The sequence below is a fragment of the Colobus angolensis genome, unplaced genomic scaffold, assembly GCF_000951035.1.
Source record: "Colobus angolensis palliatus isolate OR3802 unplaced genomic scaffold, Cang.pa_1.0 Scaffold362, whole genome shotgun sequence".
NCBI lineage: Eukaryota > Metazoa > Chordata > Mammalia > Primates > Cercopithecidae > Colobus > Colobus angolensis.
The window spans coordinates 1,686,011-1,703,852 of NW_012116955.1; the positions used below are offsets into that span (position 1 = coordinate 1,686,011).

At 35.9% G+C, this 17,842-nt stretch overlaps 1 protein-coding gene across 1 annotated transcript in view; it reads right to left on the bottom strand.

The window, feature by feature from the left end:
* Window positions 1-4,658: 4,658 nt before the first annotated feature.
* The window catches only part of TBX18 (T-box 18), a 28,074-nt gene continuing 14,890 nt past the window's right edge, over window positions 4,659-17,842 (bottom strand). Inside the window, exons 5-8 of the mRNA XM_011953494.1 lie at window positions 16,389-16,556; window positions 12,471-12,535; window positions 6,678-6,772; window positions 4,659-5,594 (exon numbers count right to left, since the gene is read on the bottom strand). Of these exons, the coding sequence (XP_011808884.1) occupies window positions 4,870-5,594; window positions 6,678-6,772; window positions 12,471-12,535; window positions 16,389-16,556 (1,053 nt within the window). The 3' untranslated portion in view covers window positions 4,659-4,869. The remainder of the gene's footprint in view (window positions 5,595-6,677; window positions 6,773-12,470; window positions 12,536-16,388; window positions 16,557-17,842) is intronic.

Below are 17,842 nucleotides of genomic sequence, written 5' to 3' on the forward strand. Positions count from 1 at the left end.
CCTTCCAATTCCACTCCTAGATATATAGCCAAGAGAAATGAAAGTGTATGTATGTTTACACAATAACTTGTACAGAAATTTTTACAGCAGCATTATTCATAACAGCTAAAAAGTGGAAACAACACAAGTGTCCATCAACTAATGAAGAGATAAACAATTGTGGTATATTGATACAACAAAATATTATTCAGCATTAAAAATGAAATATTGATACATGCCATAACATGAATGAACCTTGAAAATATTACGCTAAGTGAAAGAAGTCAGTGCCAAAGACCACATATTGTATAATTCCTTTGACACAGGTGCCCAGAACAGGCAAATCTATGAAGACAGAAAGCATGTCAGTGGTTGTCTAGGACTTGATGATAAGGAAGGAGTGAAGGGAAAAGGAAGGTGACTAACAATGGGCATGGAGTTTTTTTGCAGAGTGATAAAAATGTTCTAAAATTGATTGTGGTGATAATTACACAACTCTGAACATATCTAAAACCATCAAATTGTTCAATTTAAATAGGTGAATTATATGGCATGTGAATTGTATCTCAATATAGGTGTTATTTAGAAAAATGTCTTGGTCTTTTTATTAAGTAATTGTAGTGACGTAATTAATATGATTTTAAAATATGGACATAGGATGTGTGTGTTGATTCAGCCTTGTATAAACTCAGTGAATTGCAGAGTAATAAACTGCATCATATTATTGTATCTGAGTCTCAGTAGGAATAAAATCATTCAAAAAGACAAGTTCAAGTGTTTTCTCGAGGATTTAAATGTATTTTGAATGGACTTGGAATGATCTCCATATATTATAATAGACTGCCATACTTATTTCAAAACAAAATAATTTAATGCCATGTAATTAAGAGCATCACAAAAAGGAAATTTTATTAATATCTTTTACTATTCACTATAAAGTAGCAAATACGTTACTAAGTATAGCTTTCTTCTAATATTAAAATACTAAAATTTATCCTATAAAACTAAAGCACAGTTCCATTTAAAGGATAAATTCCACAAAATTCAACAAATCAAAAATAATACTGATAGTGTTATGTTCTTTGTAAAGCCATACAGTATATATATTCAAAAAAAAACAGAATATATTCCAAAAGATACAATAGTTTTATAAAACTAGTTTCCCAATAGCAAGCTAAATATTTATATAATAAGACCATATGAGTTAGAAACTAAAAGGAATAGTAACAATTATCATCCCAGCCATTCCTTTCACACGTACCAAAACTGAGGCATAAAGCAGCTAATTTTTTACCCAAAATCGTGATTGAGAAATCCATAGTTTGAAACTGAGTTCTCTAATTCCCAAGGCAATATTGTTCTCATCATACCAAAGTTCAATGAAAAGAAAGCACATTATTTGAAAATCTATCAGCATGTAGAGGGATACTAAGTTTATATATCTGTTGAATGTTTGTATACTTGAATATATGTGTCGATTTCTAGCACTGATAATTTTTAAGCTCCTAGAATGCTGTAATCATGTATGAGTACTTAACTGCTCACATATTTAACCTTACTCTCAACTTATCTGAGCATTTCTTTTTAGAAAGGATGAACAATGAGATTAAAACACAACATGGTAATAGTTTAACACAATTAGTTCTTAAGGGAAAGCTTAGAAAAACCTTCATTTAGATGAGCCAATAAATTTCTCATGAGGAAATAACACTGTGTTACACTTTGCAACAAAGCATTCTTTACAAATCTCTCTAATTAGAGACAGCATCAGGGTAGCATCCAACAGCTCTACCAAGGCTCCTGAAAGAAGTTTATGAAATGATTATTTTAAATTATTTTAATGCTTTGCACCAGGACACTGCAGAGCTTAGCTACGGATCTCTCTTCTTGCACCTTCTCCTTCCCATACAAATCTTCCCAGAATTGTCCTGCTACAAAAATTACTCTTTTTTTTCCTCCAAGTCAAACCTCCAGCTATCTCCAAAGCTGCTGTTTATTAATTTCACACTAAGGTGTGAGTTACCGGTAGGATTAAGTCTGGAGGGGTGATGAAGAGCTATTTACATTTTAAACGTGAGGTTGCTTTTCCTCAGAATTTTGCTAATTGATGTAAAGAGTGAGTATGATCTTTCCTTATATAGGTTACGCTGTGCTCCAACCTCCTCTGGGGGCCACCAAGGATTCCTGACCCCCTACATTCCAGAAATCAAGGGTCAGCAACTGGGTGCCTCACTTGTGAAAAGCTGTTGACCTCTGGAAGGCAGCTTGTAAGGAAGCAAGTGTTAATTTTCAAAATGTGACCGGTCTTGATAGCAGCAACCTCACCCCATCACGATGTCCCTTGGAATGTTTACTAGTCAAGGGGCATAGAAGTAATCTGTCATCACTAGTCAGTGGTGCAAGCCACTCATTCTTGTAACCTTGCCTTTCTCCCCTGGACCCAAAACAAAACATACCACCCCATCCCTTTCCTCTCACATTCAAATTTTCATGTGTTCAACATTTGTCAGGGCCTTCACCTTCAATGACATGGTCAACACACCAAGAAATTATATTTAACACATGAAAAATGAACAGCAGGCCCATTTCTTTCTGCCATGTGATTGAGAGGTACAGAATTTGCATTTGGGGTATGCATGGGTGTGCTTATTCTTGAAACAATATTTTTAGACACTAAAATGATTACCCTTGAAAATCATAAAAGGGTTTAATAACACACTTTAATATAATTTTAAGTACTTTTTAATAAAATACAGATATATAACTATCCAGGTATGCATGTCATTTAATTCAGCAATAAAAGGCTAGTCTCTGAAGTGACATGGTGATTAATATTTACAGTAAAACCTAAAAAACAAACAGCATTTGTACAAGATTGCTAAAATTTTACCACAAAAAAAGGTTAATAAAAAATTATACTCATATTGTAGTATCATCTGAAATTATCAACAGCAAGAAGGAAAATGTTCTTATTAATACATATGGGTATAGAGCATTACTTTCCATGTTTTTTCAAGATGGAAAACTCTCTGTTCTTGAATTATACACCAAGCCCTACGGCTGAGATGGACTCATTCTTAACGCCTTTCTCCAAATCTTTGTCAAGCTATTAATGCCATACCCAAACATCTTACATACATCTACCTACTGCAAATATTTCATGTCCCTTCAAGCTAGTTTTAAATTTAAAAATTCAATACTAATTTGATGAACTGCTAAGGAATCCAAAAGGAAATTTGTTAATATGTATAAACAGAGTCACATCCTGTGCAATTTCAACAGTATATCCCCCTAAATATCTAACAAATTGTGTTGTTTCAAAGTGAAACAGCAAATCAGGAGTTGTACCCTTTCCCCACCAAATCCAGGGATGAGTTAAAGCAATTCTGTTTAGCAATGAGAGGAAATCATGCTCTTTTGCTTAAGATAATATGAAATGTATTGAATGGGTCAATGCACAGACATGTTATTTTACTTTCTCCTCAGAAGGGGAATGTGCCTCATCATGCATTCTTAGCCTTTTTTATTTATCTCATAATGTGCTCTCAAAGTTACTTGTTTTTAACTCTTCAACCATGCATATATTATTTTAGGAATTAAAAACATTTAATACTGATTTTAATTTCTCCAGTTCTGAGGTTACAAATTCTGTTGAGGTTAAAAGTTTTATAGTTCCTTTATCATAATTAGTATCTTCCTCCATAGTCCTCCAAAAGGGCCTTTATAGTAATGGGCTTTGGCCTTTGCACTATAGCTCCCAAAAGACAGATTGCTGGAGATAACCCACTGAAATTCCTCACTGCGTTATTTAACACCATACAGGCTTAGGAACTATCTGTTTTGGCAAAGACGCAGGCAGATGGACAAGGTTAAGGAGGGGGAAAGGATTGAATGTGTAGAATTACAAGATATAAATAAGTAGCATAAACGCATTTTTTACTTATATACTATGGGTCAGGAAGCTCAAACTATACAAAAACATAAGGTATAGTTAACAATAGTATTACTCTTGATTTAAAAGATAGACATTTCTCATTGGAATCAATGGATTTGAGGTGGATTTATTTTCCTTTTGCCATTCCATTCATATCACATATTCCTGAAAATTGGAATTTAAAAATGTTTATAGAACATTCTTTAATGGTCTATTTGATAATTAAAATAAGCGAGAAATCAAAAATACAGGAAATTTGTTCTCTACAGATGAATAAGAATCTCTTATGTGCCCAATGCAAAGTGAAAAAGATAATCACAAGCCTCTCCTTTACCTTCCTTAAGAAAATAACAATTATTATGGGTTATAATTTTTTATAGATCCAAGGTCATACGGTATCTGTGGTAAATAAGAATAAGCAGGAGTGAAAAAGTTGATTACAAATACCTCAGAACTAACACTAAGACTTCAACTGGCTTTTGTATTTTAGATTCTCACACTGTGTCCAAGAATAACAGAAATCACAAGACTCTACATGCTGGTCACTGTTGGTTATCAACACGTCAAGTATGAAACCGTTTAGGGCATTTTTCTGATAAATTAAGTTATAAGTGTTCATCTGTATAGTATCATTGCCAAGTTTTAAGTTTACCATCTTGTTTTTAAAAGAGTCTGAGAACTTTGCTTAAACATACTACACACATGCCAATACTCTGCAACTGGATGAAGCAGGGGAACAATAGGGGCTGTGATACTCCATGTGCTATGTATATACAGCATACATATATACCATAGATAATTACAATCTCACCATGATAAAGTCAAAAAACCCAGTGAGCCTTCATTTTCTATTATATGTACATTTTATAAACTACAGAGAGTTTCCACAGAGCTTTTAAAAAAGAAAAAGAAAATACATTAGACAGATTCAAATGTCATTTAACTTAAAGGCTTCATCAGACCATATGTGCAGATACTTGAGATGATGACAGCGTTAAGCTTCCTAGGGTCCTAGAGTCAAAGAAACTCTGTTGACCCCCACTGCTAAGCAGGTGCACTCCTTCCACAGGGGGCAACATCTGCCGATCCGTCATGGTCCCACTTGGTGAGGACCCCAAGAAGCTTCCTTGGGAAGAAACAATTTTCTCAGGACTGGCAGCCAGTTTGGGGGATGTGGAGAAGTTATATCCATACAGTGCACAGGGACTATGTAATCTGAAAGTATTATAGGAACCCTGATGGGTCTGGTTAGTGGCGAAGGCGTTGCTGGAGGGTGATGGCATGATATACTGGAGCTGGGGGGACATTCCTGAAATCTGCATAGATAAGCTGGTCTGTGGGCAGCTGAAGGTGTCCCCGTCAGTGCCACCCATGGACATGTTCACGGAGGTGCTGCTGCTCACGCCCACATAGGAGGGAGTCCTGGGTGGGGCAAAGGTCTCACCAGCCTGATTGGTAAGCCTGTTGTAGGTCTCGGCCAAAGATGTGCTGTATCGGTTGAGGGTGAGGCCCGAGCGGGCACAGGCAGAATAGTCAGCAGGGGCCAGACTACACAGCTGGCTGGTGTTGGGCCCCAGATGGAAGGCAGGAGAGGAGCAAGAGGAGCCAGACAAAAGGTGAGGGTGAGTGGCAGGAACGCCATTCCCAGTACCTTGGAGCAAGGTGGAGGAACTTGCATTGCCTACAAAAGAAGTTGAAATGTAAAGAATGACTCCACAGTCATCCTTTCCTTTCAATTTTGTAAATATGAGCTAGACACAGCTTGTTACAAGGCAAGGGTTGGGGGAATGCTACAGAGATGAAAAGGAGATGGTCTCAGCTTTCAAGGAATTATCTGGTTGAAAAATCTCATTTCCAATTAGAAAACAAGTTGTTGAATCACATGCTAATACAAGAGCAGAGGTCTGACAAATAAACAGTCCTGTGAAACTCAGAGAGGGTAGTTAACCCTGTGTCCAACCAATGGCAGCGATGGTGCCCCCTCTGGATCTGCTGGCAGATTGATGCTTACAAATTTGACAGAACTTAAGGGGAGAGGAGAATTCCAAAGGACTGGACAGGTTGTAAAACCTTCATTGCTCTAGTGATGGTGTTTTACATAGTGTCTCAAAATAATCCAAAATCCCAGTCCAACCAATGATTATCTGAAACCCAGCACAGTAAATTCTCACTGGAAGCTGGGCAGGATGGTGGTAAAAAGCCTGAATGTAGGAGTTAGCTGAGAGTGTCACCTATGGAGCAGACCAGAGAGGAAGCAACATCGCTTTCCATGCAGTTCCCTCTGAGGAGAAATCAGCCCTGGGCTGCTGAGAAATATTCAAAGATGAGCCCAGGAGAGTCTGCCTGAATGTGCCTGACCTTCTCATCATTAACCCAACAGGAGAACCCTGCCCAGAGGCAATTCTGCTGAAGAAAGAAAACAAACAAGATGTGAAGAAAGGGTGGAGTGGGGGCACCATCAACAATTTCTTGTGAAGAGCACCTGGCATGAGAGCACCTCTAATTTTAATACGAGATTTAAGGATGAGGTAAAGGTCATAAAATACATAAACAGCCTAAGACATCTAAGATTTAATCTGTGACCATGAGAGCCATTTTTTCCTGATTCATCCCCATACCATGCAGAAGACAGGTGGAATCTGTAGGACAATGTTGGTGATGAGGTCATTATTGTAAGTATAAATAATGACTTATACACTTTTAGTGACTGAGTTTCTAGGCAGGAACGGGCTGTATATATGACCCAGGAGACTTTGTGAGTTACCTTGCTTAGGAATTCCAGGGATATCTTCAAAGGTCAGAGTTCGTAGTGATGGTCGCCAGAATGCATATGATTCCACCAAGGCTTCCAAACCCATTCTAAATGGAAGCGGTCAGGATAGGGGTGGACAAAAGAAGTCTAGTTAGGAGCATTTGGAGCTTTCACCAGCAGCAAGCATCTCAAAACAACACTGGTATTGACAGTACCCCCACATTGTCAGGTTAGGAGCTTGCATTGGCAAGAAGAAATGCTTCAGCAATGGGCTAACATTCTGTTACCAGCAGCAGGAGAGAACTGAAACCACCCACCCAAGATGCCTGTTAATGTTCTCTAGAAAACTCAGCTGACCTGAGGGGTGAAAAGCTGTTCCCTTGGGCTAAGGAGCTGAGGTGGAGAGACCATTCTGGCTGCTATGAGTCCAAGGCTCTGCTGTGATCTGGCACACACCCCCTCTCCTTGTCCTGTTACTTCTCCCTCTAAATGAGGAAGGCATTGCCACGAAAGCACATTCCTAGAAAACCAGCTCTTTTCTAAGAGGCATTACTGCCCATTATTTGGTGCCTCGGCAGCCAGTTCAGGGGAGCACTCATCCAAAGAAGACTGATTGACTTCTTTCTCAGGAACACAATCTCTACCAAACCCAGTGTAGCCGGGCTGGGCTCCCACCAGCAACAGGAGGGCCATGAAGAGACGGCACTGGCCTCTCCCTGCAGTGTGGGAGGAGAGCAGGAAGGTGACCTCACAGGGCTCACAGGGCTATCTGGTATATGGAGTTATTATTAAATCACAAATTATTTTAAAGCTCTGAAATACACTTAATGAATGGATACTTAAAGAGACAGGATAAGTTTGATACAGACTATTTACATGACATATGTATATTTTTAAACAAGGGCAACTACTCTAAATACATATATCAACCATCTCCTACCATGAATGATTCAGAGACTTCCCTTCTGTATATCAAGTGACTAAGTCCTTTGGGTTCTGGGAACGAGGCCATTCACTCAACTAGATCATTCTCAAGACAGCCACACCTGAGACCTCATCGCTCTTCTTTCAACCACCTCAGCCCTAAGTAATTTGTTGATCTAGATAACATTATACTTTTTATGAAACCTGTAGCTCTACTGTAGAAAATACTTGCTTCCTGGGATGTCCAATAATAGACATCTCCTGTGATTTCAGGTATCTTTAATAGTTTGACTCAAAGTGCTACCACCTCTGGAGTCCCTTCACCCCAAGTCATAACCTGCAAACTAAGACTAGAGTAATCCACCCCAGAGAGTCATACCACATACACAATATGCGAAAGCTCTCTAAACACCAAAGGTAAGTGACTTGTGCTGTTAAAATTATCTTACACTACTTATCCATCTGTTCCAAGGCTTCACACACAGACTTTGCTTCCTTAGAGTGTTCAGGGTATAGTCTCTGTTAACTGATTTCTGTACTCACTCTGGAGGAATATGCCTACCCTATCTTAGTGATAGAATGATGTAGCTATGCATATGTGGAGGGGTGGTGTGTATACATGCACAGACTTGCATGCATGAACACACCTCATGAGGTTGCACATAAGCCTGACTCATCTCTTAAGTCACAAGCTCTGGGGGTGCAGCTCTGGGAGCACTTAAAAGAGATGTCTGCAGCCCCAGATGGGATAGTGCAGGATTGCCAAAGAAAAGAGCAGAGCACAGAGGGGACCTGCACCTGCTCCACCTGGCCTACCCTGAGAGAGAACAGAATCTGGCTTCTGATGTAATCAATGTGTCACAGAGACAGAATTATTTAGTGGTAAGGATACTAGACTGGGGTCACAGCGACTGGGCTGGCACTGCAACTCACTTAAACTCATTGTCTGACCTTAAGTAAATTTGCTAATCTCCCTGGACTTAAGTTTCTCACAAAGCGAGGATGAGATTACAAAAGCTCTGAAACCCTTATTAATCCTAACATTGTTTCATTCTAAGTGATTTTTTTTTTCCAAACCACTCATCATATCTGTGACCAAACTACAAGCCAAATCCAAGGTCATGCCACTTGATAGTATTTTCTGTACTAGTGTATTGATTTCTGGGCAGTTTGGCAGACGTGGTCAGTTCCAAACCCCATGTTGCCTGTGGGTGTGTTTAATACTGGACTAATGAACTCTGGGTCCTGTTTAGAATATCACCCTCTATTCAGTTTATACCAATACTAAATTTTGTGACTTTCTAGAAATACAACTATTTTAAATGCAAAATAATGTTAAGACACAGCTTAATATAAAACAGCTTATTATTACCACATAGATGAGTTTGAGTAATTGTAGTTTTAAATATTAAAAATACTAAAGTGATTATAGAGCAGTCTTGAGGGAAGTTTACTAAGATAATTAACAAGCAACCACTGGACTTAGAAACTGACTACAGAGATGTATCTTACTGCATTATTTGCTTTAGCAGTGTAAACTTTATTATGATTCAAATGCAAATCCATAAACTAAATTCTTAGGGAGAAGTTATTGATCATCACAAATATATAACCCTAAGCTTTAAAGAGATGCTCTGAAGGTGACATATCTACAAGTGATCTGAGTTGGTGCAATTGATATTTTTCTTAAGGCTGCTGTTTCACACTGCAAGTTCCAGAAAGGATTTTAGATATTTTGCAGGAAACAGTTATAAAATATTTATTAGCTGAATCTGGACATTTTTTAAAAAGCCTTCATTTTCTCCAGTAATGGAGACCTTTCCTGGCTAGTTAAAGAAAAGATAAAAGGCACCTCCTGCAGGAGTGCAGCCAAGGCGATAATTTATACAAGATGCCTTTGAACAATTTCCACATTTTATCACCACCCTAATTTATGCTATCAAATGGCCAAGTTTATTTAGTAAAATGGTTATGTTTTTCCTGAAGTATTTAAAGAGAAGAAATTTTTGTACCTTCCTGAGTAAAAAATTTTATAGGGTCAAACCTAAGGCCTAACTGAAGAATGAAACTATTCTCAGCACATAAATTCTCTCTCACATAGCAAATGTCTTGCAGGAGAGCTTTTAAGGGCCGAAGCTACTGATTCCTGTAAAATAGGCTGTGGAGTCATAAATAGCCAGAAAAGGATAATTTTTAATTAAGGCAAATTGTTTTATAAAGTTTAAACAATCCCAAGTCTATGTTTATTTCTTGGCCTGGTCAATTTGCATATTTCATGTACAGGGTGGGGAAAATAAAAATAGAATTTGTTTTAAGAAAAACACTAACAACAGCACAATAGAACTAGGGGTAATAAAGAAATATGTTAAACTTTTTCTCATAGCCTTATTTCTCTACTACTATATTTTAAAAATCATGCCCCTTCATGCCCATGCTCCCCAAACAACTGTGCCCTCCACCAAGTCTTACATATAACTTGGTCTCTTTTTTTCAAAGAAACTAATACATAAGTTAGAAATGTTCACTTATGTAATTCAGGTGACTGAATTATCTCTTCTCCCAATGTGTCTTTTGCATTTGTCAATGGGAAATGTTACAATCCGATTTTTAAATAGAGGAATAATGATTTATAGATAGTTAGCATTCCAAAGTGAGAAGTATTAGTAAATAGCTTGTCTATAATAAGCAAGAGAGTTTCAACAAGGAAAAAAGTTGAAACTTTATTTCACTAGCAAGAAAGTCATATATAGGCTCAATGTGCTTTTCATGAAATATAATATTGTTTAAACACTTGGAACAAAATAAAAATTTTAAATTTTAACAAAATTTTAAAAGCATTAAAACATAATTCACTGTCTTCTGTGTGTTCCTCCAAAATTTTTAAAGTTTTAGAGTCAGGGAAGAAATAGTAACAAGCACCATGGATGTCATGCCTACATACTCCTGAAATAGCCAAAGGGATAGAAGAATCCATATCAAAGCTAGCATTTTGAACTCATCATATCAAACAATAGGCCTAGTAATTTATATTCAACAACACCACTGTCTTTTTCACTGACCAAATTTAAGTAACCAAATGTATTTTCATTATGCTGAATATCTAGAATTCTTCCTGAAAACTTGTCATATGCATCTATCATCTCCCTTCTTGTAGAGGTTCGTTCACTATTATCTGTTCAAAATATACTTCAAAAAATATTTTAAATTTATTCCTTCAAAAATGAACTGACTATATACAAGCATGTGACCCCTGAGTCAGTAGCAGTGAAGTCTTTGCTAGAGCAATTGATAGCTTGGATATAGTTGCTGGTTGTATATTCTTCAAGCCTGAATATTTCTCTCCTGGAATTTCAGTGTTTTAATAAATTCCTTTTCTGCTTAAGAAAAAAACTAAAAGTAATATAAGACTCTTAAATGGACAAATACTCTTCTGCTGTAACAAAAATCACAAAATAATTCCATCAAAGCATTTGCCAAGGTAGAACAGGAATCGTCCCAAAGGTTCTCTTCAGTCACCTCATTAAGTGGCCATTTCCAGTTATTAAATGATGGTTCAATTTACATTTAATTTTCAGAAACACCTCTGAAAAACAAGGTTAACCAGGAGCTACTGTAATAAAACAAAAGCCAAGCAATTTTTTTTCTCTACATTGAAACAGACATCCAAAAAACAAAATAATTTCAACACAGCAGACAACTTTCATGTGTTAGGAATATCTGCAAACTTTCCTACAGAGTGAAAAATTTCAGAGGGAAGCCCTGCTATTAGTCTTCCTGATCTGCCTGCACTAAGTTGAGGGCTACTCTACTCTCAGTGCATTTTAGCTGCATTTCAGTCCTCGTGTTGCATGGCGTTTCAATGATGCCACTGCATATAAAAATGACATCACGTCTCTGCAAGCACTTGAGTGTATTCTGAGGAAAGGTCTCTGTCACCCATCTTGTCCAATTAATCAACTGAAAGAACTAAGAATGGCTTGTTTTCCCTCTAAAATTTCAGAAGAAACTGTCTCTAAAATAATTGGGGATTTTCAAGGAGTATTAGAATAATTTCAGGAGTAAAGTCATAAAGATTGTTCAAATACTTCTTTTCAAAATCAAGTTGCTTTTAAAAACATTTAAGCAGAAGCCTTACGCTGAAAAGGCAGTTGTAGAACTGTAGTCTATTATTACTCTCTATTACTACTTACTAACAGTTACTTTAGAAAATGTTGTACTGAACTATATTGGAGTAGAGTCATATCAATAAATTCAAAAACCCTTTGGCACATAGACTAGGTGATCTGCTTTTTGATAAAAGTAATAGAGTGGAATTCATTATTGTGGCTCTACCACTTAGTACAAACACCACAAAACGTGAAACAGACAAAATAAACAAGTGTGTGGCTGTCAGCAGAGCCAAGACAAATTTGGAAACTAAAGAACATCAGCTCTCTTGGCAATGGAGAGTAGTTTCATATCCCAGGTGGAAATATGACTTAATGAAAGACCCTATCATACTCCACAAACAATATCAACAGATGGTTACATCATCACCAAAGAAATTCTAAACCAATAGTAGAGGCAGAGAGGATATTTAATTGGGATACTGAAGCCTCTGTGCCTGTAAGGGCAGGCTTCTTCAAGGCCCCTTCAGAAACAGCATGCACTGTACACCTGAGAGCTTCCATTTTCAGCTCAGCAACATACATGAACATTCACCTTAGGGTAGGTAACACCATTGCACTACAAAAATAAGTCATCTCCACGGCACAATGGTCCTCATCAGAAATGATTTCAATATTGTATTAGTAAATTTAGCCATTTACTCTGTAATAGAAAATTCATAATAAAATATCAAATATATTTATCACGACCAGAATGGTCTTCACTAAGACCCACCTGTTGCGCCCAGAGTCTCGGAAGCCTTTAGCAAATGGATTCCTATCTATCTTCAGGCGAGTAATCTGCAGAGCAGAAAAAAAAAATATCAAATCTTATATAAATGTCAAGCAAGGTTTTTACTTGGTTGCAAAACTACAATGACTAAAAAATTAACTGTTAGAGGACTCTATTGTATACCCCTCTTTTATTCCCCAAGTATTTTAATATCCTAGCAGTAAAGCTAAGGAAAATTTCAGAAATCATCTAAAAAATTCATCTGCTCTAAAAAAGATACTTCACTCCTTTTCAATCTGCATTAATAGATATGTTAGTTTTGTTTTCTAATATTCCTGGAAAAGGAGATTCTGAATCATCTGTTGGTAACTTGCCCTATAACTGACAATTCCCTCTGAATTGCAGTTCTTCCCTTTAACTCTGAGATGTGGTTTAATCCTGTTTCTTTCTCAATAAAGGTAATGAGGAATAACTAGTATCCAACTTCTATTTAACAGCCATTTAAATGTTGTTAAGCTTCTACACAGCTTTCTCTTCTTCAAAATTAGGTAATAATATGCACACTCCTTTAATTTTCTGCCTCTGTATTTTTCTTTGTCTCTCCTTTAATATTCTTTGTAGCTCTTATCTGAAAGTTTTATTATTTTATCTGTGGAGTCCTAACCTGGTCAGAGCACTACAGTGAATGTCTAAACAGAGGTAACTACTACTTGAAGGTTCTAATGACATCAAATCTCATACTGAATGGAGTAAAAATAAATGATGTTTTCATTTTAACTTTCTTTCAAAATAAATTGTATTGTGTTATACTGAGGTACACAACATACTATGAGATATGTATAGGTAGTGAAATGGTTCCTATATATGATGTTTTAGTTTTAACAAGAGTTCTAATTTGTTGACTCATAACCAGCTTTTTGCCCACTAAGACACCACGATTTAGGGGGAAAATTTTTACAAATGGTTTAATCATCTCCATTAATAGTTTTTTTTAGTTATGACATCCTGAACTTGACACTAATAAATACCATCCCATCTGCTTATTACCAGATCTCTACTTTGCCTAGAGGAATTTACAGCCTATTTTCTAAGAGACACATCATATTTTGGCTTCTAAATTCCTGGGCTTAATGAACTCTACAAAGTTAATGAACATACTTCTAATTGCACCATCTTGGCTAAGGACAAAAACTGTTGGATAGAAGTCATCTGCAGTCCCCCTACATTGCCTGTGCATACTCTCCATTCGGCCACGCAACACTTAAGACATATGTGTTCCATATGATGTTATATTAGTATGTGGATAAAACTACATTATAAATGATATAATGAAAAAGTTTGCTAATTAAGTCATGTCTGCCACTCTGTCATTGAAACAATTCTTCTTTACAGATCAATATAGCTCAATTTTCTGTTTATTTTAATAATGTTTAAAAAACATTAAGCAATGTAAATGTTCATTTAAAATATTGTTTTTTAAAAAGTACAGATTTATATAATGGTGCCTTCTTAAAACAGAGATATAACACAATTGCTACTATCATCATTTTTATTACTAACATATGTATTGAGTGCATAAAATGTACACTGTGCTTAGTTTTATGCATACTATTCATTTAATTACTAGAGCAACTTATATATAGCTATTATCTCAGTTTTGTGTTTTATTTTAAACTGAAGCTTAAGTAAGCCAGGACCACAGGCTACAGAGCTCATGCTATTAACCACTAATCTGCTTACAATGTTCCATTAAGTTCTTAAAAATAGTAGCCAGGAAACTAAAAAGTAAATATGATTGCATGTTATCATTATCAATTTCCCCTCTAATCTATCATCTTAATCAACTTCTCAATGTTAATTAATTTGTGTTAGTCACAACATGTGCCAAAACTGCACTTACTATACCACTGAGGGTGGAAGAAAATATAGAAAGAGCACAGTTAATTTGTGTGTGAGAGAGAGACAAAAAGAGAGGAAGAGAGACAGAAAAAGAGATGACGAATTGAGATTGTTAAAAGAATACTAAATGTCTCTGCTATTTTCTCATGTGTTACTTTTTCTCCCAAAAAATCATTTTCTGTCCCTCATATATTTTAATATATAAAATACATAACTATATCTCATATAATGTATTAAATGTAATTATATTAAGCTATTATAATTATATAATATAAATATATTATTGTATAGTGTATTATACAATTTATGTATTTATATCGATATTTATTTTAATATATTTATTATATTAAATATATATGTTACATATAACACATTAAACATGCTATATTAAATCTATTATGCTTGCTTCAGCAGTACATATACTAAAATTGAAACAAAACAGAGAAGATTAGCATGGTCCCTGTACAAGGATGATACACAAATTCATGAAGCATTCCATAAATATATATATAATATTGAATATATTTCAATGTATTATTAAATATATTACATTAAATATATTTTACATATGTTTGAATATATTAATATATCTGATAATCTAGTAGATATATTAATGTATTAATAAATATGCATTACATATATTTTAATATATTATTAAATATATTATCTGCGGACCTTTAAAAAATAACATTTCATGTTCCTTCCTAAAAGCTTATAGAAGAGCGGCAACATGAGTGTGAGAGGACAGGACAGCTTCGGTTTTGAGACTGATGTCTCCATACGGATAAGAGCTATTGAGCCTCTCAGCCCAAAGAACACATGGGATAGGATCTAAATCTTCTAAGAAGCTTTATAACAACAGAAACCACAACAGAGAGATTTAAAAGCCTTAAATTTGTAATTGAAATGTATATAAATGTAAAGAGAAACGGAGACCTAAAACAATTCTGCTGACCACTGAAATAAAAGAAAAAAAAAATCTACCACAGGCCACAATGGCTTATATTACATGGATATTTCTTATGAAAACCAGCTGGAAATCCAGCATGGATTACATATTGCCTCTGATTCAATTCCCCACCTAACTGACCCATATAAACATAGCCTTAGAGAAATATATACGTTTACACATATAGAAAGGAAATATTTCACTTCTCAAACTATTTCTTTTTTCTTTTTTTTTTTTTTTGAGAGACGGAGTCTCGCTCTGTCGCCCAGGCTGGAGTGCAGTGGCCGGATCTCAGCTCACTGCAAGCTCCGCCTCCCGGGTTCACGCCATTCTCCTGCCTCAGCCTCCCGAGTAGCTGGGACTACAGGCGCCCGCCACCTCGCCCGGCTAGTTTTTTGTTTTTTTTTTTTTTTTTAGTAGAGACGGGGTTTCACCGTGTTAGCCAGGATGGTCTCGATCTCCTGACCTCGTGTCTCGGCCTCCCAAAGTGCTGGAATTACAGGCTTGAGCTACCGCGCCCGGCCACTCAAACTATTTCTAACTTTATGAAATGATTATTCCACCATTGCTGATCTCTCAGACTATAAGCATGTTTATCATTTTCTATCACAATTAAAGCATATCTTGAAAGAAATAGCCCTTTTGTATATGTACCAAAAAGACTATACAGGATGTTTCTGAAATATTTTTACAATATAGTTTAAAAATAAAGTGAGCTATCAAGTCGCATGCTCTATGATACAATTCATTTTTAATATTTTACATGTCTATTTTTTAGGCAATAAAAATACATTCTAATTTTAATTATGATATCATAAGTCAATAGCTCAAAATGGAAAGTAAACCCACAGTGTCAGTCATGAGACATGGTTTGTCTAAAGAAGTCAACCTTAGAGCAGCCTTACATGGAAAATCATGGATAAAGAACTGTTATTCACATATATACACTTTGAATGTCATATATGGCAAATGCTTTATGCTAATTCATAACATTTACAGTGAGAAGGATACCTAACTTCCTCTCTTCACCCGAAATGAAAAGTCTACAAAGATACCAATTCTGAGAACAATACCTGCTGATTCTGATAGGCAGTGACGGTTGTGAAGACAGTTTCTGGAAAGGAGAATGCCTTTACTCCCTCCCCGGATGGAACAGGCTTGATGGGAGAAAGATCGTCTCCACAGTCTTTACGGATGACGTGCACTCGTGGTTGGTATTTGTGCATAGAATGAAGAATAATCTGTATCAAAGAAGGAAAAGCCAAATTTATCAGGAGCTTCTGCCCAATCTCAACACCATGACAAAATATTTAATGTGTACAATCAATTCTGATTGGAAAGGTGTCAATTTAATAAGATATATCAGAACTGGAGAAGGAAGGATGCAGAGGTGTCAATTTAATAAGATATATCAGAACTGGAGAAGGAAGGCTAAGAAGTTATTTGTAAAATGTACATAAAAATACAAAATAAAAAGCACTATTTTAGTGAAATCCTGTGTACAACCATGTGAACTTAACATCAAATTTTCTGTTGCTAAAAACACAGGAATAAATTAATAAGCATTTTATTTATAATGAGCTCAATGGAGCAGAGTCCAAACCAATAAAACTACAAATGAGACTGAAATCATCATTTAAATTGTACCACACCCATCCCCTAAAAGATAAGTATTCCTACAGACAAGCTTTTTTTTTTCAGAGGAAATGTTTCCCCAATTCGTGACTACATATGTCTATTCAAGGGCAAAGGGAATTTTAAGGACACTCCAGCATCTGTTTTTTGTGTGGCTTACAAAGTTTCTAGTTTGCTGGGAGCGCCCAGTGTCTGCGCCTCTATCACAATGAGGCTTCCATTACTCAGATTGCAGAGAACAGAAAAGCTGGCCCTCTCAGATGCTGCTGGGGAAATCTGATAATATGGTTTAACTACCTTCTACCCAATGATTCCACATCTGAGAATTTATCCTAAGAAAATAGTACAAATTCAGAAAAGCTTCTCATGTACAAAGATAGGCATCACATTATTTATAACAGTAGAAAAATTATAAACCATTTACATTTCCAACATGAGTAAATTACTTAGGTGAATGAAATCCACACAATGAAATACAGCATTATTTTGTTTTGCCATGTAACGAAATAATACTTTTAAAATCTTAAATTTAAAAAATGACCTAAATTATTTATAAGCTTTTTACAACTACATAAAAATAGAGTAAAAATGACCCATAGAAAGATATAAACAGTGATTGCTCTAGATGATGGAATTGTGAGTGAATTTTTTCTTCTTTATATGTTCTATGCTTTCAAGGCTGATGGGGTAGGATGAAGAAACAGCTTCATCCAATGGGATTTTCTGTTTGCTGCTGGGATTCCATATTCAGGTATTCATTAAGGAGTTTCCTTAAGAAACCTGTATCTTTACTGAGCTATAAGATTTGAATTCAATTTCTGAGCCATTATGAATTTATAGAACAAAGGTTCACAGAAAACTCTTAGGGAAATGCAGTGGTTGGCCTGCCTTG